This window comes from Bos grunniens, chromosome 20 (assembly GCF_055505025.1).
Source record: "Bos grunniens cultivar Pamir isolate PY7600 chromosome 20, Bosgru_T2T1.0, whole genome shotgun sequence".
Classification (NCBI taxonomy): Eukaryota; Metazoa; Chordata; class Mammalia; order Artiodactyla; family Bovidae; genus Bos; species Bos grunniens.
The window spans coordinates 53,494,986-53,520,332 of record NC_141184.1 but is presented as its reverse complement, the minus strand read 5'-3'; the positions used below and the strand labels follow the sequence as shown (position 1 = coordinate 53,520,332).

General features: G+C 35.8%; 1 protein-coding gene across 11 annotated transcripts in view; it reads left to right on the top strand.

Annotated features, from left to right (window-relative positions):
• The window catches only part of ERCC8 (ERCC excision repair 8, CSA ubiquitin ligase complex subunit), a 51,015-nt gene that overhangs the window by 9,263 nt on the left and 16,405 nt on the right, over positions 1-25,347 (top strand). For 3 of the 11 annotated variants that reach the window (XM_086362594.1, XM_086362593.1, XM_086362596.1), the window contains 8 exons: positions 48-143; positions 4,809-4,910; positions 9,805-9,928; positions 12,983-13,064; positions 14,916-14,984; positions 16,171-16,237; positions 19,445-19,545; positions 21,172-21,296. In XM_086362594.1, coding sequence (XP_086218720.1) covers positions 48-143; positions 4,809-4,910; positions 9,805-9,928; positions 12,983-13,064; positions 14,916-14,984; positions 16,171-16,237; positions 19,445-19,545; positions 21,172-21,296 — 766 coding nt within the window. Of the gene's footprint in view, positions 1-47; positions 144-4,808; positions 4,911-9,804; positions 9,929-11,065; positions 11,140-12,982; positions 13,065-14,915; positions 14,985-16,170; positions 16,238-19,444; positions 19,546-21,171; positions 21,297-25,347 lie in introns of all 11 variants that reach the window. The other 8 variants (XM_086362599.1, XM_086362600.1, XR_015149270.1 and 5 more) reach the window with 5 other exon arrangements.

The following is a 25,347-nucleotide window of genomic DNA, read 5'->3' as shown; positions in this document are numbered from 1 at the left end:
GATTCTGTGTGCCCTCCCTTTTAATTTTTATATATATATATTTTTAGGGTTTTGGGACTGGAGTTAAACAAAGACAGAGATGTTGAAAGGATCCATTGCAGTGGAGTTAACACCCTTGACATTGAACCTGTTGAAGGGAGATAGTAAGTTTATTATATAATCATTTCTGTTCCTAAGTGAGATCCAATAAAATCTTGCTTTCAGATTAATTTTGTAAAATTTCATAAAAATTAATAAAAATTCTAAATTGTCACATTTAAATCTGGCATTATTAATTTCAAATAAATACAGAACACTGAACCTATGAAATGTTGCCAAATATTTCCAAAGTACTTTAATATAAATATATTCATTGTTAAATCAACAAATATTGAGTTTTGGTTTTTTGTTTTGATGCAGAGAGCATGTAAGTGCTGAGGTATGTCTTTAGGAGCTATTTCAAAACAGTTGTTGCTCTCAGATAGTCCTGTGGGAAAACAAATATAAGAAGCAGAAGTATATGAAGCACACCAGACTTGTACTTGACTTCCTCCTGGCTTTATATTTATTAGCTGTGTGGCCTTGAGCAATTTGTGTAACCTTTCTAATTCACAGTTGCCTTAGCTACGCAATGTAAGAACAATACCTAATTAACAAGTTTGTTGTGAAGATTAATTACGATAATATGTATAACATGATTAGCATAGGACATGGCATATTGTAAATGATTGCCACCATTTTGTTAATCAAAGCATTATCACCTAGGCTTTAAATCCGTTTTCCATGCAACAGCTGAAGTGCTTTGAAAAATGCAAATATGTACATGCCACACACACATCCCCACCCACTTAAAGCTCATCTACCCCACATTACTTTTACCAAAATGTTTAAAACCCTTGTCCTTCAATTAGGACAAGTATAAACGTAACTAAAGAAGTGTGTCTTGTTATGTTTTGTTTAGCATTTGCCGCAAATCATTGTATTATAATGAGGCATTATTATTTACATTAAAATAAGCCAGGGTGGGTTTAATAGAATTCAATTTTTTAAATTCTAGCTTCTGTCATGGTCTCATCTAGTATATGAGAAACATGTACAGTGAACAAATTCTAACTTTTAACACATGGTTAAATGTAAAAGATGACATTTGATCATTTATTTTTTTCCTAACCTTTTCTAGGCTGAACATACTACCTCTCAATCAAGTACAGCTGTGGGACATTTGCTTGTAAAATAATCCTGACATAAGCAGCAAGGGATAGCTGATTTCTTTTGGTCTTGGGTGCTGGTGGGATAGTGATCAGTTGTTTGACCTGTAAAGTTCATGAATCCAGTAGGCTACCAGTTGGGAGAGTTAGTGAGAAATATGGAAAGTTATGGATTATATGTGCATTAAATATGTGTGAGAAATACAGGCCAAGGAGTCTTTGCAGAGCATATACAGAAAAGTCAAGATTCTTACTATAGTAGTTTCCCCTTTTATTGTATAGTGAAAATCTACAACTGTTTCATTGTTTGCTAAGACTTGTATTTTGCATTAAGCCCTTTTGGCAGCGAAGAGAAATAAAAAGCAAAATGGGTGTTTAATGGAAAATTAAATATAGGTCTTCTTTTTCTCACAAAAATCAACTCACATATAACTTGCTGAAAACACTTATTCATATTTATCAACTACCTTACAGTTAAGTAACATTGCCATTAGATACTTCAACTACAAAGTCCGTTTAATTACAGTAATGTTCAGGGTTTTTTTCACCCAATTAATGTAATCAAAAGAAAGCTTTTGGAAGTCACTCTGCTGCTGCGGCTGCTGCTGCTGCTAAGTCGCTTCAGTCGTGTCCGACTCTGTGCGACCCCATAGATGGCAGCCCACCAGGCCCCACCGTCCCTGGGATTCTCCAGGCAAGAACACTGGAGTGGGTTGCCATTTCCTCCTCCAATGCGTGAAAGTGAAAAGTAGCAAAGGTGAAACATCTGACCTTACTATAAATACGATTTAAATTAACTTTAAAAGTTGAACTTTGAAAACAGTTGTTTTTCCATTGATAATACATATAGTGCTGTGGTTAAAAAAAAAAAAAAAAAACTTTTACAAAGCTCAAATGTTCAGCAAAATGTTTCTGGAATTAGAAATGGTACACATATAACTCACAACTATTTCCAAGCAAGCTGAAACATTGTTTCAACTAAAGTAAAAAAGCTGTAGTTGTTAAACTTTACAAAGATTTCTGGATATACACAATTAGAATAACCAACCCACAAAATTTTGTAATGAAGCTAATGTTAAAAGTTTTTTAAAACTCTTCAGGATAGCTTTACTGCCCTATCATCAATCAGATATAGAACTGTGTGAACAAAGAACTTTGAAGAAGTACTTTTAAATTAACCTAATTGTTCTACATATCAATATTGAATGTTTCTTAAAACAGGTCTATAAATCAGTGCTTCTTGGACATGCTGCTATTTCATGAATCCTTCGTAACTGGTTCATAACATGATAAGGCACTTGTATCAGAATGTAAATTATTAAGTCTTTAAGCACAGTTTTGATGAGCTAGAATTTTTTTGTAGCGAGACTTTCTCAGTGAAGAAAGAACTGTGATCATTTCTGGTGCAAGCTCCTTACATGGCACTAAAATAACAGAGAAACCAAAGGTGGCAAAATTAAAGGAAAAATGATTACTTATAACAAATTTAAGTGATCAGATATCCCTGCAAACCTCAAAATATGGATGAATGAGAGCAACACACTTAACTACAAGATAACTACAACAACACAGATAACTACAAGATCTGTGTGGTATCAGCATCTATACCAGGCAGGGTAATAAAACCAGTGGGGCATCTAATAGACCTGATAAGTTCAAAGTAACTGACAGCTACTTGAAAGCTCAGCAAGTCAATTTGAGTACAACAGTTGAAACTGGGAAAGGATTGTGTACTCTTGATGTCCAAGGGGTTCACAGTAAGACCCAAAAGGGCTGGAGTAATCTAGCCCCTGTAATCTCTCCAGCTAACCAACTAAAGATGCCCTGATAGATGAACCCCATGTTGAGGAGAAACTGTTTGGAATAGAATCCAAAGTGAGAAGTACAGAAATGATAGAAACAGAAAAAAGATGAGTCAGATAAAAATTGGAGAGATGACTAGAACTTGGAAATCTGAAAATTAGCTGCCATATTCTGAACATCTTATTTTAAAAAGAAGAGGAGGAGGATGTTCTAGAGATACAAATTTTAAATATTGCCAAACTAAACCTCCCTTTTAAAAGTTTAAGAAAATTAATTTTATATAAAAATGAGCAAAAGGATAGGATTAAGGTCAAAGTTCATACAAAATTACTTTAATAACAAAATAAATAATGTTCCTATAAACAATATATTTGTGCCAGAAAGATATGTCCACAAAGTAGATGAGAACTGTAACCTGATATTTTAAAAATAGCTAAAAGTAATTTTTAAAAGATACAGTGTATGAAAGAATAGCATATGTTATAATTAGAAAAACTGAGAAATGAGATGATCAAACTCTAGAAAAAATTAGGAAAAAAAGTTAAATACAAGAGGTGATACCTTAGAAATAGAAGCAAATAAATACAAGAGGAAACATAAAAATCAAAAAGAGATGGAGATAGGAAAAGGAGTCAAGAGAATCAGGTATATGTAGAAGATAGGCAAAGAATATCCAACATACATATAAGAGGAGTGTACAGAGAAGAAACCAAAGGAAGAGAGTGGAATAAAGACTAAAGGAAACATTGTTAGAATGAACAAAATCTGAAACTACTACATATAAGGGAAGAAAATCGTATGGTAACCACAGACTTTGATTTTGAGCTTTAAGCTCAAAGAAATGAAGTTTCTTATTTAAGATGTTCAAGGAAATAAAATGTGAGTCAAAGATTTTATATCCAACCAGACTGGTTTTCAAGTACAAAAGGACTAATTGTTAGTAATATACAAGAATTCAAGGAATATTGTTCTCATTAGTCCTTTCTTAAGAATCTACCAGAGAATAAAATTAGAGAACAAGAATGAATAGAGAGATGCACCAGAATTGATGGTTAGCAATAATATTAGCAAATAGCAATACTTTCTATAGATTCATAAATATTTACATATAGATAGATTAAATTCATAGATCTATGTGTCTTCTCCACTAGATTATAAACTGGGGAGTCAGGAATCATGCCTGTCTTGTTCACAGTTGTATTAGCATAATGCCTAGCATATTGTAGAAGCTCAAAGTTGAATGAGTTGAAGTAAATGTGTTTATAATGGAGGGAACAAATCTAACACTTACTGATGCCCTATTTTTTTTTCTTGCCAGGCAGTGTAAAAGACTTGTGTACGATTTATCTTTATTTCAGCTTTATGATTTAGGTGAAAATGTTCCCCTTTTCATAAATAAACAAGCTTAAATGAAGTAACTTGCCCAGGGTCAGATAGTAATATCTGTAATATTCCATCAGTAATAACTGGTCTGTCTGATTCCATTTTCATTTAACACAATTATAATTGGGACATTTAAAATGACTTTGTAATGTCTTACTTTCTGAAATGAGAAATATCTTTTGCCATCTTGTTTCTTCTATTCATTTTGGTATCTTGAAGGTAAATTTTAACTGATCACAGATTAAATCTATCTATCTTCATTTTTCCACAAATATTAGATTAAAGATTTTAGCTTATTGTAGTCTGCTAATGAAGATTTACTCTGTATTTTGGGCATAATAAATTTGAGAGTTTGTGGATCAGTAATTTTCAGAAATATGTAATCATAAATGAACTATATAAATGATAAATTAATTTGAACTTTTTTATTATTAGCATGTTATCAGGTGGTTCAGATGGTGTGATTGTGCTTTATGATCTTGAGAACTCCAGCAGACAACCTTATTACACGTGTAAAGCAGTGTGTTCCGTTGGCAGGTGTGTATTAAAAATGTAATTCATGAATTTATAAACATTTGAGTATTTTTTGCATCAAATGCAAAACATGAAATATGAATGTTTCAAGCAAATTGTTCAAATGATATATTTACGTAGTTATCCCTTGACATCTTGCAAGTAATAACTGAAATTCGAATATTGCTCTTTTTTAAAAAATTTTTAATTGAAGGATAATTGCTTTACAGAATTTTGTGATTTTCTGTGGTACATCAACAACAATCAATACAATCAATACAACAACAACAACAAGATCATAGGTTCACCTCCCTCCCAAACCTCCCTCCCATCTCTCTCCCCACCCTACCCTTCAGCCTGTCACAGAGACCCTGTTTGAGTTCCCTGAGTCATACAGCAAATTCCCATTGGCTATCTGTTATACTGTATTGTAAATTTCTGTGTTACTCTCTCCATACATCTCCCCTTCTCCCTCCTCTCCTCCCACCTTCAGTTCTCTGTGTCTGTTTCTCCATTGCTGCCCTGAAAATAAATTCATCAGTACATCTCTTCAGAGTCCATATATATGTGTCAGTATACGATATTTATATTTCTCTTTCTGACTTACTTCACTCTGTATAATGGGCTCTAGTTTTGTCCACTTCATTAGAACAGATTCAAATGTGTTCCTTTTTATGGGTGAGTAGTATTCCATTGTATTTATGTGCCACAGCTTCTTTATCCATTCATCCTCACTGGATATCTAGGTTGCCTCCGTGTTCTGGCTGTTGTAAACAGTGCTGCAGTGAACATTGGGGTACATGTGTCTTTTTCAGTTTTGATTTCCTCAGGGTATATGCCTAGGAGTGGGATTGCTGGGTCATATGGCGGTTTTATTCCTAGCTTATTAAGGAGCCTCCATACCATCTTCCATAGTGGCTGTATCAGTTTACATTCCCACCAGCAGTGTAAGAGTGTTCCCTTTTCTCCACACCCTCTCCAGCACTTATTGTCTGTAGACATGATGATGGCCGACTGGTGTGAGGTGGTATCTCATTGTAGTTTTGATTTGCATTTCTCTGATAATGAATGATGTTGAGCATCTTTTCATGTGCTTGTTAGCCATCTGTATGTCTTCTTTGGAGAAATGTCTCTTCAGGTCTCTTTGATATTGCTGTTTTTAACATATGACTTCTCCAAAACAACTTGGGCATCAGTTTTCAAAAGGACTTTAAGACTTTTGATTATGGTCTTTTTGTTCTCCACCTACATGGCACACCTCAATAACTAATTTTAGTTTTTAGAGTACTTAGCATAAGATTCATTTAAGTCTTTCTAGCTAAATATAAACACAAATTAGTTTTTTCAACTATTAGTAGAACAAAAAGATTAATAGCTAGAAGCCATAATGTACTAGCTTCTAGCCAGTACAAAACACACACAAAATACACACACCCCTCTTCTCTTACCTACTTACTTAAAGCTGCCTGACTTAACGTACTTTTCTACCTTGAATTTCTTTGGCTGTTTAATAAAGTGTTTTACGATTTTAATTTGTTCATAGTAGTCACTTAATTCTTTCTTGTCTCCTGTATGTGATCTGATTTTAAGCAGACCTTGAAATAACAGAGAGAATAAGAGTTGAAAAAACGTTTTCAAGAGGAAAAAACCTCATGAACATTAATATCTGCAACTGCTATGTATTAAAGCTGTTTCCAAAGCACTAGAATAGATACATAAGTTCGTGGAATATTTGTGAGGAGAATTATGATTATTTCTTGGCTTTGACACTTCACTTTGGAAATACAGATTTAAGGAAACTCTTTCTCTGAGCCTGTGACAAAACTATTCTGCCTTAGAGATAATTATACTTGGCCTATTATTCTTGTAAGTTTTTTTATGAGACTTAAATGAAATATTATCTTCAAAAAGCATATTAAAATTGTAAAGCCGCTATAAATGGGAAGCAGTATAATTATAGATAGACTTAGTACAAAACAAGATACCACCTCAAGTACTCTGGAACTTGGTTCTAAGAGTCTCATACCATTTTATACTCTCTCTACTCCCACCAAACAAACAACAACAACAAAAGATCTAAATTCTAAAGTGTAAGGCAGCCATTAATTAGTTTAATTCATCTTTGTCTTATTTTATCTTAGCTATTACTTTGACATTGTTTAATTTGTTATATGGTAAAATAGTATCTTCATATATACCACATGCTATATAATATTATTCCATTAGTGGCTGTGATTTGCTTTTCTGTTATGTGAGGTCAAGTAAATGCTTAGGACATCAATCTTACTTATGACTTTCTTCTTAGATTCAAAGTCTTATCTTCAAAACCATCACTTTGAATGTAAATGGGCATATAGTAAGCATCCTTACAAAATGAGTTAAAGTAGCATTTTACATCCGAAGACTTTATATGACTTTAAAAAATAATTTCAATAAAAATTGATACTAAATTAATGTGGCTTACACTGTTTCCTAATAGTTACTTTCGCTTTATTTAATATGTTTATTCTTGAGCACCAAAAAGATTCATTAACTCAAATTTTTGTTAAATGTTAAGGAGAATGATATATCACACATAGTAGGAGATTGATATAATATTTTGTACTCTTTTAAAATATAAAATATAAATGAACTTTTATTTGTGATCACTACATTAAGGATTTATTTGAAATTAAATAATCTCTGTGTAGATTCTTAGGAACAAATAGAGACCAGTTCTCTTTATCTTCAGCAGAAATTTACTGGAAAGATATTTCATATCTCACATAATGGCAGGAAGGTAGAAGAAACAAATGTAGAAAGCAGAAAATAAGAGAAACCAGAATAAGAGAACACAGTCAAGGTCATACCACACAAACAACTGAGTTTGGGATCTGCTGCATATCACCGACACAGACTCTTGACTCCACAACTATGAATAATTGCTAATATATCCCTGGTTTGCATTACTAGCTGGAGTTTTGGAGTCCCAGGCAGGATTGATTAAGCCCAGGACACACTCGTGCCCTCACTGCCCAGAGCAAGAGAAAGAGAATATATGGAGTCTCTTTGTTTTCTGTTATTTGTTGTTGTTTTAGTCGCTCAGTCATGTCTTGACTCTTTTGCGACCCCATGGACTAGCCCACCAGACTTCTCTGTTCATGGGATTCTCCAGACAAGAATACTAGAGTGAGTTGCCATTTCCTTCTTCAGGGAATCTTCCCTACCCAGGGATCGAACCCACATCTCCTGCATTGCAGGTAGATTCTTTACTGCTGAACCATACTTGGAGTCTCTTGCTCTCTGTAACAAGAGGCAAGGCCCTGCCTTTCAATAAAGGGAATTTTCCCCCAAAAGGTAGAGTTTGAATGTTCAGTCAAGAAAAGAGCACACATCCACTACAATCTACCCATTTGTCTGTCCAATATCAGTATATACCTTTCTTCCCGTACTACCCTTCCTTTAAAAAAGTAAGTTTCATCCTAACCTAATGCAAATATCTATTACTTGATATAGATTTTTACAAAAAATAATTACAAAAATGTAATTATTCCCTTCCCCAAAAAGCTGATTCCAAGTGTATTTAGTTACCACATCCAGTTCAAGATAATCTCTATTTTTCCTCTAGTTTCATGTGTTCTTATATTAGGATTATGCAATTTGTAGGCTCAGTTTGTACATAATCTGTATAAAATAATCGAGGTAAGAGAGAGGAAAGAAAGGGGAAATTAGTTAAAATATTTACATGACATAGAAAGTAAGAAAATATGGATAGGTACTGCAGTTGTCTTTTGCAGTTGTCTCAAGGCCAGAAATGGCACATAAAGCTTTTCTTCTTCATATTCTTATTTCTTCAAGTAGCAACACATGTATTTGAGGCCCTTTATCCTGTATTGTAATCTAAACTTTCAGCTTAAAGAATCAGAACTCATGATGGGCCTGTCTGTTTTGGGTTGCAATAGTCTTCTGTTTACTTTTATATTATTATGGATATTTAATATATATGAAAATAGAGAGTAGTCTAATGAACTACGTACCCATCACCCATCTTCAGCAGCTATCAGTCATAACCAATCTTATTTCATCTTTACCCCACCCACCCACCTACTCTGAAGATTATTTTGAAGCAAATCTCAGAAAGATATAATTTCATTCATAATTTTATCTCTAAAAAATAAAAAATGTTTTATAAGCATAACACCACTACCACTGTCTCACATATACAATAATTAATGATATTAAGTATCCAGTTGGTATTCAAATGTCCCTCCACTATCATAAGTATTTCTAAACATCCAGTGTCTTTGAATTAAGTTTCAATAGAGGACACATACTGTGTTGATGACTAGTTCAGAGCATATACGGCGTCCTTCAGGATAGCATACATCATCACAGGTGGTGTACTGCAACTGATGTCGTAACTGAGTCTTCAACAGATCATGCGTCTGTCGGCTATGGGCTACCTAAGAGTAGTAAACCCCATGGGCATCTACCTGTCACATTCTTTTGCTGTAGAAGTGAGGTTCTTAATCAGAAGCCATACTGTGTGGGACACTATAGAGGTATGGGAGGCAACAATTCTAAATGATAGTGCTTATAAAATGATCAGAGAAGCAAATCCAAAACCAAAGTAGGTATCTCTTCCAGTAAGGAGAAATCAGTTTCTTCCATGAATCAGTCCAGCGTAGTTGGCTGATCCGTCCAAGCTCTCATACAGAAATAGGAAGTCTCATTTTATGAGCCTTAGTAGGAAGCGGGCCTCCACATCACACTGTGGGCACCTAAAACTAGAGATGCCTACATATTCTTTCTCTAGACAGGACGTGGCGAGTCATCTAGGTTTGTATCGTTCTTCCTAAAACTACAGCTTGTTAATATGGTATCCATTTTGAAACTCAAGTAAATCAGTTATCTCTAAATTTTGATTGTTGTTTTGTAGAAGCCACCCTGATGTTCACAAATACAGTGTGGAGACCGTACAGTGGTATCCTCATGACACTGGCATGTTCACATCAAGTTCATTTGATAAGACTCTGAAAGTATGGGATACAAATACATTACAAGTAAGTATGTTAAAGCTTTTCTGAGTTCTGTACAATGAAGGAGAATTTAGTCCTAAACAGTGTGATTATTTGCTAAGATGTCATATATGTTAGATATGAAAGCAATATAGTGATTGAGGAGAGCAATACTGCTTGAGTTCTTATCTTGCCTCTGCTGCTGACTGCTGCTGGTTAGTTGCTGAGTCATGTCCAACTCTTTGCAACCCCATGGACTGTAGCCCACCAGGCTCCCAACCAGGGATTGAAGCTGAATCTCCTGCTTGGCAGCCAAATTGTTTATTACTGAGCCACCTGGGAAGCCCTTGCTGCTAACTAGCTATGTGATATTGATTGGTCAAGTATCTGAACTTCTCTGTGTTCATCTGTAAAGGGAGTAATGATCGTACCCTATAGAATGGCTATGAGGATTAAATAGGTTGATATGTGTAAAGTACCTGAAAATGGCACCTAGCATATAGTAAGAACTCAAACACCATTAGCTGTTATATACTTTATTACTCAAAAACTTCTATGGCATAATGGTGTAGGGAGGAATATTGGATTTATCTCCTATTGACCTAAAAAAATAAGGAAAAAGAAAGTTATTAATATTATAGCTGAGTAAGGTAGACAGTGCATGCTTGCATGCTAAGTTGCTTCAGTCATGTTGACTCTGTGCGATCCTATGGACTATAGCCCTCCAGGCTCCTCTGTCCATGGGATTCTCCAGGCAGGAATCCTGGAGCAGGTTGCCATGTCCTCCTCCAGAGGATCTTATCTCATGTCTTCTGCATTGGCAAGCAGGTTCTTTACCAATAGCGCCACCTGGGAAGATAGAGTAGATAATAGCTTTTATGCTTTTTGATCAAATTTTATTTTTCTTTCACAGCTAATTTTTTTCCTGAGTTCTAGTTCCACATGTCTCTACTTGTATACAGAACCTCTCTTACTTAAATGTAGTGTCATCATCTCAAACTAAACATATTCTAAATTGAAGTGAACGTGATGGCTCCTCATATCCATTTAGTCCTCAAATCTTAGCTGGTCTTCCTTCAGACTCTCACATTTCTCTTTTCTATTTCCCTCACCATCACTGTCCATCTGGACTACTACTATAAACTCCTAAATGATTTCTTTTTATTATTTTTCTTCTCACAGTTCCACAGTAAGTTCTACCCCAGAATTAATTAGAATAAAGCAGTTTCATCCTGTCTGAACCCAAACCACCTTTGGTGAGTGATTCCATTGTCTAAATTCAGCCTGGCATTCTAAGTTCTCTGTAGCCTCACTTCCTACTTTCCCAATCTTAGCTTCTACCTCTTTTCAACATAGATAATGTACTGCCACTAAATTGATCTCCTTTTGCCTTCTGAACACATCTTATATGTTGTATTCCCTACCTCAAGTTTCCTTCCCTATGAAACTTCTCCCTTCCCTTGTTCATGTTAAAACTGGAAGTTTATACTCTTTGGCTGACATCTTTCTATTTCTCCCACCATTCACCAGCTCCAATAATCACCATTTTGTTCACTGTTTCTATCAGTTTGGCATTTTAAAATTCTGCTTGTGAGTGATATACAGTATTTATTCCTCTCTGTTTGACTTACTTCACTTAGTATTTAATGCCCTTAATGTCTGTCTATATTGTCACAAATGGCAGACGTTCATTCTTTCCCATGGCTGAATAATATTCCATCATATATGTGTGGGTGGGTGTGTGTATGTACATATCAGGTCTTCTTTATCCCTTCCTGTGTTGATGGGCACTTAGGTTGTTTCCATGATTTGGCTATTATAAACAGTGCTGTTAAAAACATGAGGATGCAGCTATCTCTTTTGAGACAGTGATTTCATTTCCTTTGGATATATACCCACAAGTGGGATTACTGGATCATATGGTTCTAATTTTGAGGAACCTTCATATTGTTTTCTATAATGGCTACACTAATTTACATTCCCTCTAATAATCAGAGGTTTCCTTTTCTACATATCCTTGTCAACACTTGTTATCTCTTTTTGATAATAGGTATTATAACAGATGTGAGGTGATATCTCATTGTGGTTTTGATTTGCATTTTCCTGATGATTCATGAAGAGACGTGGTTTCTTTCTCTCTGGGGGTTAGGAAGATCCCCCGGAGAAGAAGGTGGCAACCCACTCCAGTGTTCTTGCCTAGAAAATCCCATGGACAGAGGAGCCTAGCGGACTATAGTCCACGGGATCACCAAGAGTCAGACACAACTGCAGTGACTGAGCATGCATGCAGTCTGCCCTATTATAAGGTTTTCTTCACCTTCATGAGGCAGAGGTCAGCTAACTGCAGCCAATAGGCCAAGTCTAGGCTCTCGGCCAAGGCTTCTCATGGACTCTTTTTTGTAAACAAAGTGTTATTGTAACACAGACATGCTCATTTGTTGTCTATGGCCACTTTTGACACTGCAGTGACAGAAATGAGTAGTTGGTCTTCAAAGCCTAAAATATTTACAATCTGACTCTTTACTAAAAAAGTTTGTTGACCTCTGGTGCAGTTAAACCTGAATAAGGTGCACAGAAGGCAGACATTTGGAGTCATCCAGGGTTGAGGCCTTGACAGGTGAGATGATGATGGCCAAAGGAGTTGAAGATCCTGGAGCTGAAGCATTCAACCTTGGAATCCAAGCTGAAGGAGGAAAAGTGAAGACAGGAGGAACTGATAGGGCCTCTGGGCTTTGCTTAGGTGTCTTAGAGGTGGTTGGGGGAGCTGAAATAAAATTCTGGTCATATGTAACTGAAATATGTGATTTCAAAGGAGGAGCAGTTTTTGGTGGTGAGAGTGTCCCGGGTGTGGTAGGTGCGATTATATGGAACTGAGGGGCAGAATACTGACTAGATTGTTTCTGTAGGTGCTGAAGTTCTCCAGAATGGAGCAGAAAGGAAGATGGTGAACCAGGAGGTTATCTTGTCTTAATCTCTGGAATTTATTAGAGAAAAAGAAATTGCTAACAATTTAAAAATTACTAACAGTGTGACAATAGGTAAATAGAAAATTTGATGCCTTTGTGATAACACTTATTTTAAATGTCTTTTGATTATCAGATTGCTGATGTATTTAATTTTGAAGAAACAGTTTATAGTCATCATATGTCTCCGGTTGCCACCAAGCACTGTTTGGTAGCAGGTTTGTATTTGTGTTCTTTTGTTTTTTTAACATACTGAAAACTTTTTCCCTTTTAATATCTAGTTAGTTTTGATATAAACATTTTAACCCAGATGAAGATCACAATTCTTTAAAAAAAAAAAACTTAAATATATATTTACTATTTATATTCATTCCGTTTAACTGATAGTGTACAAGTCAGGCACCATGCTAGATTTCAGAGTGGCTAGGATTTGAAAACTAAGAAAGCACATTTCTGGGACTTCCTGGTGGCTCAGTGGTATAGAATCTGCCTGCCAGCACAGGAGGCATGGGTTCAATCCCTAGTCCAGGAGGATCCCACATGCCACAGAGCAACTAAGCACACGTGCCACAACTGTTGAGCCTGTGCTCTAGAGCCCGGAAACTGAAGCTGCTGAGCTCCCACACTGAAGCCTGTGCACTAGACCCAGTGCTCTGCAACAAGAGAAGCCACTGCAAGAAAAGCTTGCACACTGCATCTAGAGAGTAGAGGAAAAGGCCACACAGCATCAAAGACCCAGCACAGCCGAAAAGTAAATACATTAAGTACAAATAAAATTAAGAAAACCAGTATCATTTGTGGGGTGTTTTTAAGAAAGAAAGCAAGCACATTTCTGTTCCCTTAAGAATTACTTTTTTTTCCCCTGGTAGCTCAGCTGATAAAGAACCCACCTGCAATGCGGGAGACCTGGGTTTGGAAGATTCCCTGGAGAAGGGAAAGGCTACCCACTCCAGTATTCTTTCCTGGAGAATTCCATGGACTGTATAGTCTGTGGGGTTGCAAAGAGTTGGACACGACTGAGCGATTTTCACTTTAAAGAACTTTTTAAACCACCAAAGTTCAAAGTTTCTAAGTGAGTGCTAAGTGAAGTCGTTCGTTCAGTCATGTCCAGCTCTTTGCGACCCCATGGACTGTAGCCTACCAGGCTCCCTCCATGGGATTCTCCAGGCAAGAGTACTGGAGTGGGTTGCCATTTCCTTTTCCAGGGGATCTTCCTGACCCAGGGATTGAACCCGGGTCTCCCGCATTCCAGGCAGTCACTTTAACCTCTGAGCCACCTATGTAAACAAAATTTGGCAGCCTTCCATTCAACACAGTAAAACAAAGAAATGATTTCCTTCTCTCTGAGAATGTGTGATTCAAATTAAACATCTATTTCTATGAAAGCACATAAAACAAAAATTTTCATGTATGAAGATGAAAAAATATTTTTCTGGTATCAGGCATCAGGTCCCTGTGATATTACTTCTGTGGCACTGCATAAATCTCCTCACCTCTGGACATCAGTCAGCTGCTTCATCTGTAGAGTTTGGGCACTAACTTGTCTTTGAGGCTCACTCAGTCTGTGTCCAGAGTTTCTGTGAATCTGTTACTAGTGATTTAGAAGTATATTATTAACATGGAACAGCTAAGCTCTTAAAATAAAATGATTTAAGTGATAAAATAACGTAGAATTATACACACATTGTACCAGTACACATTTCCTGGTTTTGATACTGTGCTATAGTTACCTAACATATAACCATTAGGACACCCTGGGTGAAGGGTACATAGGGCCTCTTTGCACTATCTTTGCAGCTTCCTGTGAATCTATAATTATTTCAATGTTAAATATTGAAAAATAATAATAGAGTAATAGAGAATAATACAGTAATCTTAGTACTGACATAGGACTACAACTAAAATAATTGTCTAGTTATAAACATAAAAAACTAAAGTATATTATTAACATACATTTTTATATTTCTACAAGTGAAAATGTCGTGATTCATAGTGGTAGTTTCTTATTTCCTTTTGGTGATCATTTGTAATTAAATTATCTTAAACCATTTCTGTTTTTGTTTTTACAGTTGGTACTAGAGGACCCAAAGTACAACTTTGTGACTTGAAGTCTGGATCCTGTTCCCACATTCTACAGGGTATTTTATTTGAAACAACAACTACTTTGAGTAAACCATTCAATAAAATGAAACATTACTAACAATGCAGTCTTTGTAAATGACATGACTGATGTATTTTGTGCTAGTTGTTAGAAGTCAACAGGGAAATAAAGATCCTTCTGTGCATTATTCTTATAAAACTAAACTATTAAGGAGACATTTATATGAACAATGGCTGCAGGGGAAGGTTAAAGGATACAGAAAGTCAAACCCAAAACTTTGTGTTATTTCTACATTGAAAAAAATGAACTACTTATGAAACTTACATCGGTACAGCTGTCTCTGTGAACATTATTTAATATTGTTCTGGCTGAGTAGATGTTCTTAATATTTAGGTACTTCTTTTCTCAATAAAAATATTTTAGAAAAAATATTGAAATAAAATTTGGTAAAGGTTTACCAGCTTAAATTATTTTTGCTACTTTTTTTATCAGTATTAGATTGTCTAATTCTAAACAGTGAAAAAAATAGGATGTAATTCAGAAATTCTGTCTGTATTCATCTCTGAGAAACGCATAGTAAATATATTAGGAAAACTTGATGAGATGGATAACATCTTTTTTATATTATGAATCTCTATGAAATACACTAAGTTGATGAAAATATATAATTTGAATAGTTAGGTAGAAATGACTTAAAATGCTGAATTCACTTGTCCTATGTACTTATCACTTGTGCTGTAGACAAAAATTTTTATATAAATGCTTTTTATAATCATGAATTAAAATAATTTTTTCTGCTACAACTTTCTGAAAAAAGTTGGGAAACATTTTTAGTCTTTAAAATGTTGGTCTTGTATGGCCTGTTGCAGGGATTTTGTTGTAGAGATACATAACTAAGCTTGAGCTCTGTCATTTATTGATGGACTGACCTACTAGGCTAGCAGCTATATTTAAAAAGACAGACTCACTTGCTCTGGCTGTTCTTTCCAAACCAAACCCAAGCCTTTTATAATAAAATATCATATGTAAGGAATGTCCCATAGACTTCACATTAGTATTTAAATATAGATTATTATAAATGTGAAAAAATGATTATATCAGTTTACTTTTAAAATTTAGTCTGTGTTTTCTACATAATCAGGCAAAGTTAGTTAGACTATATCTTTTGATATTTCAAAAGGCATATTTCAAAATGCAAGTCATTATATACAGTTGTTTTGCAGGTCACAGACAAGAAATATTGGCAGTTTCCTGGTCACCACGTTATGAATATATCTTGGCAACTGCAAGGTAAAATGCAAACTATTTGGGTTTGAGATTAATAATTAAGGATAAGCATTTTGAAAAGATTGTTTTATGTTAGGTACATATTAAGCTATTAAGTAAGTCCTGAAAAATAATTGAGTTAAAGATTTTAATTCATATTACCAAAAAAAATCTTTCTGTTCATCATAATCCTAATCCTGACTATCCAACTTGAAGATACTCACTTTTAAAAACAGGTAACAACCGAATCTATGTAGCAAGGCAAAACTCCTAACACTACCTATGAAACACTGTGTTGTGTCATTTTTGCATACAAAAGTGTAGCACTCTGTTAATTTAAAATCAGTAGCATTTTAATTCACTTTCTTTAACCCAAAATTATTTTAAATCTGATTCATCACTTCCATCCACATTCATTGATTCAATTTACTGACAATTAATGATTCCTGTCATGTGGCACGGAGAAGGCAATGGCACCCCACTCCAGTACTCTTGCCTGGAAAATCCCATGGATGGAGGAACCTGGTAGGCTGCAGTCCATGGGGTCTCGAAGAGTCGGACACGAGTGCGCGACTTCACTTTCACTTTTCCCTTTCATGCATTGGAGAAGGAAATGGCAACCCACTCCAGTGTTCTTGCCTGGAGAATGCCAGGGACGGCAGAGCCTGGTGGGCTGCCGTCTATGGGGTCGCACAGAGTTGGACACGACTGAAGCGACTTAGCAGCAGCAGCAGCAGCAGTCACGTGCCAAGCATTGTACCAGGGACACAGAGGTAACATAGGCAGAGTCCCTCCAAGAAGGTGATAGTCTAGTGAGGAAGTATAGTCAGAAAAATCAGTGACTGCAGGACATCCTGAAAACTGCTTTAACAGAGGTACATCTCTGAGAGATTCAGTATGGGAAGAAAGAACAAGAGCACTTAACTTTTGAGGATCATGGGGTTTGGGAGTTTTGTTTGCTGGAAGGAAGAGTCTTGTATATTTGAATGCTGAGGGAAGAGTATTGGTGGAGAGAAATTAGTGAAGATAAGAAATGGAGAGAATAATTGGTATATCAGGACCTTGAATAGACAGGCAAAGATAATATCAAGGGTCCCATTAGAAGGGGGACACTTGATCTGGCACATGAAGGGCACCATGACTACATGGAAGGAGGAAATAGTAAGTGTCAATACAACTAAATATGTGACTTTGGCAGAGTTCAAGAAATGCAAACCCAGTTTCCGGTATTTTAGAACTTGATGTCATCTATTGAAAATACATGGATGCAGTTTTCAGAGAAGGTAGTAAAGGTTTGAAATAGCAGTTTTAATGAATGGAAGCGGGAGCTGATTAGGGGCACACAGGATTGCTGGTCAGTATTGTATGCTCTGTTGAAGGTGTAGCTCACAGCTGTGCTATGACACAGAAATTAAAACAGTGAATGACACAGACTTAACAATTGTCTCAAAATTGTTGAAGTCATGGGTATAAGGAACAAAATAAAATCACTAGAAGGCTTTTAGGAGGGATCAATGACCTGATGAGATAGACACATGAGTGTCAAACAGAAAATTTTGAAACTTGAAGGGATAGGAAGTAGTAATCAAATTTTGATATAGACATTTTAATAAAACTTTTTGTAGCAGAATTATTAGAAAAGCTACTTTTTTAGGTTTATAAAGAAATGTATCTGTATTTTTTTAAAGCTGCCAGCCCTCCTTCTCTGTCACAGTTTAGTCCCCAGAGAAACTTGTGTTAATAGTTTGCAGATTGTGACATTGAAGTTTGTAATGTCTGAAGTAGAATAAAGTCTAGTATGTACCCACAAAGTGAAAGTGAAAGTGTTAGTCCCTCAGTCATGTCTCACTTTGCGATCCCATGGACTGTAGCTAGCCATGGAATCCTCTATCTAACTATGGAATTAAATTCTCCAGGGAAGATTACTGGAGTGGGATGCCATTCCCTTCTCCAGGGGATCTTCCCGACCCAGGGATAGAACCCTGATCTGCACTGCAGGCAGTTTATTTACCGTCTGAGCCACCAAGGAAGCCCCAGTGTAGCCACAAGAGGTTGCTAAAGAGTTGTGAAGGTGAGGAGCTAGGCGTTGGTTGTGTTCCATGCTAGAGTGGATTTACATTGTTCTTTTCTAATTTGGTTTCCTCAAATCAAGAGGGAAATTTAGAGGCTTTCAATTCTCAGAGTACCCTAGGAATTCGAATCAGTTCCGGAATGGACCTGGTAGTCAATGTTAGGAGTCAGATATGTCCAAATCTAATGTTTCAGAAGAGACTTAGGTCTTCAGACTCATACCATTGCAGACCTATTCCCCTATTGAAAAGAAAAAAAAAACAAATTGAGAATGGGAAACACTAACTTTTTGTCAGCCATTCCAGTTGGCTAGGTTTTCTTGTGATCTGTGAAAAGAATCAAAATTATAGAAAGAGATAAACCCTGTATATATACATTTTAAAAGATTTTTAAATGAGAAATAGGCTTATAAAATGCAGTGTAATGCTCTTTTTGATTAAAATGGCCTAGATAAACCCAATGGGTTAAAATATTATTAAGGGCTTTGTGAGGATATGATAGCATACTTGAACTGATTTATGTTTTCCTTTGGAGTAGTTTAGAAGCTGAAATTGATTTATGATCATGGTTTTACCTTTTTATTTTCACTTGAAGTAAAATGCAAATAACCCTCTAATTCTAGGAGACATTAAATGTATTTCCTTTGTTTTGGCAAAGATTGATTTGAGTACAGGAAATCAAATAAAAATATATTGTCCTTATTATTCACCTTATTTTCAGTTTTTTTTTCATATAAAAAGAAAAACCATTCCTACCAAATTTAAGCAAAGTGAAATTAGTTCACTACATGATTCTGTAAACATTTGAAAAACAAACAGTAGAAAGATATGGGGATTTAGCAGCAGGCTTACCAAGAAAAAAAGCTCTTAGCCTGTCTTGTCTTTGGAGAGAAGGATGCTCATGTCATTAAAAACAACAGAAAGAGCAACAGAATCCCTTGTGATTTAAAAAAGGTTACTTTTTCTTCTGTTTTTTTCACTTCTTTGTGCTTTTGTTGACTATTGGATATTTGCTGGAAAGGCAAAAGTATAGCCACCTAAATATACAAATGCATTTGTGCTAATATACTGAGATTGTGTATGCCAGTAATACAAGAAACGTGGGTGAGGAGTAGAGTCCTTATCCTAGCTATATGTCAATGTAACATTTATTTCCTCTCAGTGCTGACAGTAGAGCAAAATTATGGGATGTGAGGAGAGCATCAGGATGTTTGATAACTCTTGATCAGCATAATGGGAAAAAGTCACAAGCAGCTGAATCAGGTAATGAAAACTGCATTAATATACGAATATGACATTGACAATATTTTTATATTGAAAAATTTGAATTGAAACCAGATAATAAATAGATGTTGACAAACTATAGATTTTATATTTTTTTAAAAAGGCATTCACAATCAATTTCTAAATTTACATCAACTAATTATGGTTGTCTTTCTTCAAAATACAAGTATGTCATTCCTTCTGTTCCTGAATTTTTTAATGTATTGGTAGAAACTTTTTTTTTTGCTCACATGAGGCCAACTAATAATGCAAATTCAGTACCATTTAGGAAGTTATAATAAATTAAAGGAATGGTAACATTTTGTGGCAAGTTTGTCACAATAAAATTTGTGGTTGTATGAAATTTGAGTCCACTGCAATCTAGGAGACAAAGTAATTCAATTGCATTTTTACAATAGAGTGTAATTTCTATGTAGATTAAAATTCTGATTTAGAATTAAATTTGGACCAGAAATAAATTCAGATGAACTATTTAAAACCTATGTTTGTTTTAATAATCTTTTAAATTAAGTTAATTAGACTATTGAAGATTATGGTTTCTTAAACCTGTTCATTTTGAAAGTAATATCACTTTTGATTGAGACTGGAACAGTTATCTTTAAGAAGGAAATATTGGTATTATTGATTTTTAATAGTCCATGATGGAGAAGGCAATGGCAATCCACTCCAGTACTCTTGCCTGGAAAATCCCATGGACAGAGAGGAGCCTCGTAGGCTGCAGTCCATGGGGTCGCTAAGAGTCGGACACAACTGAACGACTTCACTTTCACTTTTCACTTTCATGCATTGGAGAAGGAAATGGCAACCCACTCCAGTGTTCTCGCCTGGAGAATCCCAGGGATGGGGGAGCCTGGTGGGCTCTGTGGGGTCTCACAGAGTCGGACACGACTGAAGCGACTTAGTAGTATTCCATGAAGTGATTTTTAGATTGAAAATAGAGTATTAATATATAAGAAGTTTAAAAGGTATTTAATTAAAATTTTTACTGTTTCTGTATTTAATTAAGAGTTGACTCATCTGATGCTGGGAGGGATTGGGGGCAGGAGAAAAAGGGGACGACAGAGAATGAGATGTCTGGATGGCATCACCGACTCAATGGAAGTGAGTTTGAGTGAACTCCGGGAGTTGGTGATGGACACGGAGGCCTGGCGTGCTGCAATTCATGAGGTTGCAAAGAATCGGACACGACTGAGTGACTGAACTGAACTGAATAGCATAGCTTACTTCCTGAAGAAAAATTTTATTTGGCCACATGTTTTCCATTTGGTTTTCCTGTTTTCCTCTATAATTATGGTTCTAATTGTATAGCTTATTATATTCAAATAATCGAAAGGATTCTTTTTTTAAATTGAAATGTAGTTTATTTCAATTTTGTGTTAGTTTCAAGTGTACAGCAAAGTGATTCACTTAAACATATGTATATATTTAAATAATTTTAAATATAATCAACTTACGTATTTTAAGTAGTTCAGATAGTTGTCCTTTACTGTGTTTAAAGGACATTATGTCCTTAATGTGTTTAATATATTTAATAACTATGTCATCAAGCATTACCTGTGTTGAATTTATAAGAAGAGATAATCTGAATTGTGTTTTTCATTGCAGCAAACACTGCTCATAATGGAAAGGTTAACGGCTTATGTTTTACAAGTGATGGTCTTCACCTACTCACTGTTGGCACAGATAATCGAATGAGGCTCTGGAATAGTTCCAATGGAGAAAATACACTGGTAAGACCTTTTTAAGTACTTTGAACCTTTTGGATATACATTAAAGAAATGGATCTGTGACATACACTTGGTGTTTTTCTGTAGATTTAACTTTGTTTCTTGCCTCTGAATCATAGCTTTCATTTTATATTTTCCATTAGTGAAATTCCGCATAATTCTCAACTCCACATAATCCACTCCACCTTACCCCCACTCCACTCTCCTCACTTAGTGGAGAATCACTAAGCAGTGATTAGAGTGATTAGCAGTGGAGAATCACTGCTCTACTGAGCCACTGTGCATAATGGGAATGTGCCATGTCTCAAGTATGTTGAAGAAGAATAAAAGATTGAGAGCAACTGATATAAATTAAAGCTATATAGTTAAATAGTCAAATTTTGTACTGTATCTGACTTGTAAGCAAAATCCAAAATGAATGTTACAATAGCAAAATGTATACCACTTTTAATACTGAAGTAGATGTGTTCTAAAAGTACTGTATTCTTTTTTTTTAATTGAAGTGTAGTTTATTTCAATTTTGTGTTAGTTTCAGGTGTACAGCAAAGTGATTCACTTAAACATATGTATATATCTGTATATATCTATTTTTTCAATTCTTTTCCTTTATAGGTTATTATAAGATATTGTATATAGTACCCTGTGCTATATAGTAAATCCTTGTTGTTTATATATTCTATATATGGTGGTGTGTATCTATTAATCTATTAACAACAGTAATATCTATTAATCCCATACCTGTAATATTTCTGCCCCACCCCACCCCACCTCACCCTCTCTTTGGTAACCATGACTTTGTTTTCTGTGTCTGTGGGTCTGTTTCTGTTTTGTAAATAAGTTTATCTGTATAATTTTTTAGAACCCACATGTAAATGATAGCATATAATATTTATCTTTGACTCACTTCACTTAGTATGATAATCTCTAGGTTCATCCTTGTTGCTGCAAATGGCATTTTTTTTTAATGGCTGAGTAATATTCTAGTGTGTGTGTGGGTGTGTATATATCTCACATGTTCTTTATCCATTCATCTGTCAGTGGACATTTAGTTTGCTTCTGTGTCTTACTATAAATAGTTAAGCTGTGAATATTGGGGTCTGTGTATCTTTCTGAATTAGCATTTTCTTCTTTTCCAGATATATGTCTAGGAGTGGGGTTACTGGATCATATGATAACTCTGTTTTCAGTTTGTTAAGGAACAGCCATACTGTTTTCCACTGTGGCTGCACCAGTGTACATTCTCACCAACAGTGTGGCTCCCCTTTTCTCCACAGCCTTTCCATGAAAATGCTGAATTCCTATGTGGTGATTAATTTTTAGTACTTTTTAAAAATTTTATGTTATGGTCCTTACCAGATGTACCTCTTGTTTTAGTAACTTTCAGAATAGGCTTCCAAAAGTTTTTAATTTGGTGATAATACTAACAGCTAATATTTATCAAGCACTTATATCCTAGTTACTATGCTAATAAAAATTATCTTTCACTGTATAGGCCAGGCTACATATGGTCTTATTTAATGACCACATCAACACTCTAAAGGTTCTTCTTATTATAGTATCTATTTTACACATGAGTAAAATAATACATAAAATTAGGTAACTTGCCTGAGTTTGAATAGCTAGAAAACAACAGTGTAACTCTAGATATTCCACTGTTAGCGTAATGCTGATTATACCCATACCCGTGTGACTCTAGATTCCACTGTCAGCATAATGCTGATTATACCCATACCCATAGTCGCTCAGTCATGTCCGACTCTTTGCAACCCCATGAATCGCAGCATGCCAGGCTTCCCTGTCCATCACCAACTCCTGGAGTTTATCCAAACTCATGTCCATCAAGTCAGTGATGCCATCCAGTCATCTCATCCTCTGTCATCCCCTTCTCCTCCTGCCCCCAATCCCTCCCAGCATCAGGGTCTTTCCCAATGAGTCAACTCTTTGCATCAGGTGGCCAAAGTATTGGAGTTTCAGCTTCAGCATCAGTCCTTCCACTGAACACCCAGGACTGATTTCCTTTAGGATGGACTGGTTGAATCTCCTTGCAGTCCAAGGGACTCTCAAGAGTCTTCTCCAACACCACAGTTCAAAAGCATCAGTTCTCCAGCACTCAGCTTTCTTTATAGTCCAACTCTCACATCCATACATGACCACTGGAAAAACCATAGCCTTGACTAAACAGACCTTTGTTGGCAAAGTAATGTCTCTGCTTTTTAATATGCTGTCTAGGTTGATCATAACTTTCCTTCCAAGGAGTAAGCATCAAAATTTCATGGCTGCAATCACCAACCATCTGCAGTGATTTTGGATTATTATGTACCTAAACAGTCATTGTCGGAGAAGGCAATGGCACCCTACTCCAGTACTCTTGCCTGGAAAATCCCAGGATGGAGGAGCCTGGTGTCCATGGGGTCGCTAAGAGTCGGACACAACTGAGCGACTTCACTTTCACTTTTCACCTTCATGCATTAGAGAAGGAAATGGCAACCTACTCCAGTGTTCTTGCCTGGAGAATCCCAGGGACAGGGGAGCCTGGTGGGCTGCCGTCTGTGGGGTCACACAGAGTCGGACGTGACTGAAGCGACTTAGCAGCAGCAAACAGTCATTGTAAGGGCAGAATGGAAGTAGGTAAAGAGTTGGACCATAACCTGCTGAGTAATAGGCATATCATAAATGATAACCATCTTCATTGTAGGGTGCTACCTGCTGAGTAGTGTCCTTACCATTTTGAGAAAAATGTGTAAATACATGCTTCAGATGTATATATAATTATTTGTAATTTATATACACCTAGTGTTGTGAATCTATATATTTTATTAAAGCTTATTTTCTTATTTTTTTTAGTTAAAAAGAAACAGAAATTCTCACGTTTTCCTCTCACACAATTATGGATCATCTTATAGACTCCTTGAGGTGCCAGCTGCACTCTGCAAGGAGACCATTGCCTTGGAGTACAGAACACGTACCCACAGTCAAAATTCACAGAGAGATAGCTTTTGTCACAACAACAAAATTTTAAAATAGCTATTCTGGTATTTACTGTTTTAGTTACTGATGTTATCATTCACCCAGTTACCAATGTCTAGAAACTGGGAGTCTGTCCTTTATTCTTCCCTTCCTAAATCCCACCTTCCTAATTAAGTCAAATTACAGGTCCTGTTAATTATTTCTTCTTTTTTTCATAGTTGTCTTCCCTTCCAGCCTTACTCTGGACCCTCAGGATTGCTCTCTTTAATTACTCTAAGTCCTTCTAACTTTTCCCAAACTCATCTCCCAATGAAAGTCTTTCAGTATTTCGTCAGTACATTTTCAGGTCATTAAAATAATGTTTTTGCCTACTGTCCAAAAGGCCTTCGTAAGCTGGCTCTTCTGACTCACCAGCTTTATATCATCATATCTTGTCACTTCCCCATTTTTTCCCTGCCCTTAGTCCTATTGAGTTACTTAGAGGTCTTAAATATGCCAGGCTTTCTCACCCTTCCATTCTGCTGCATAGACTGCTGCCTTTGCTTTAGAATACTCTCTTCTTCTGTGCTAGCTGCTTCTCAGCTTTCAAAATTCATCTCAGGCACAACTTCTCTTTAACTCCTCTAGTTCAGCTTACATGATTCCACAGTACCTAGTGCTCACTAGTATTACAGTAGATTGTGATCATTTAGTGGAATGAAAGAAAAATAATTTACAACAGTGTAGTACTATACTTTTTGATTACTGTAACCTAGATTAGTTTCTGATTCTGTCGTTTACTAGCCAAGAGACCTTGGTTGAAATACTTAACCTTTCTAAGTGTTTTCTTTTTGTTTAATAATGCTGCCTGTCTCATAGTATTGTTTTGCATATTACATGAAATAATACATGTAAAACATTTAGTACACATTGTCTGTTACTTACAGCAAATGTTAACATTCAGTAAATGTTGAAAAGTGAAAGTGTAATTTTCTCAGTCATGTTCAGCTCTTTAAGAGTAGGAGCCCACCAGGCTCCTCTGTCCGTGGAATTCTCCAGGCAGGATTACTGGAATGTTTTGCTGTTTTCTTCTCCAGTGGTTCTTCCT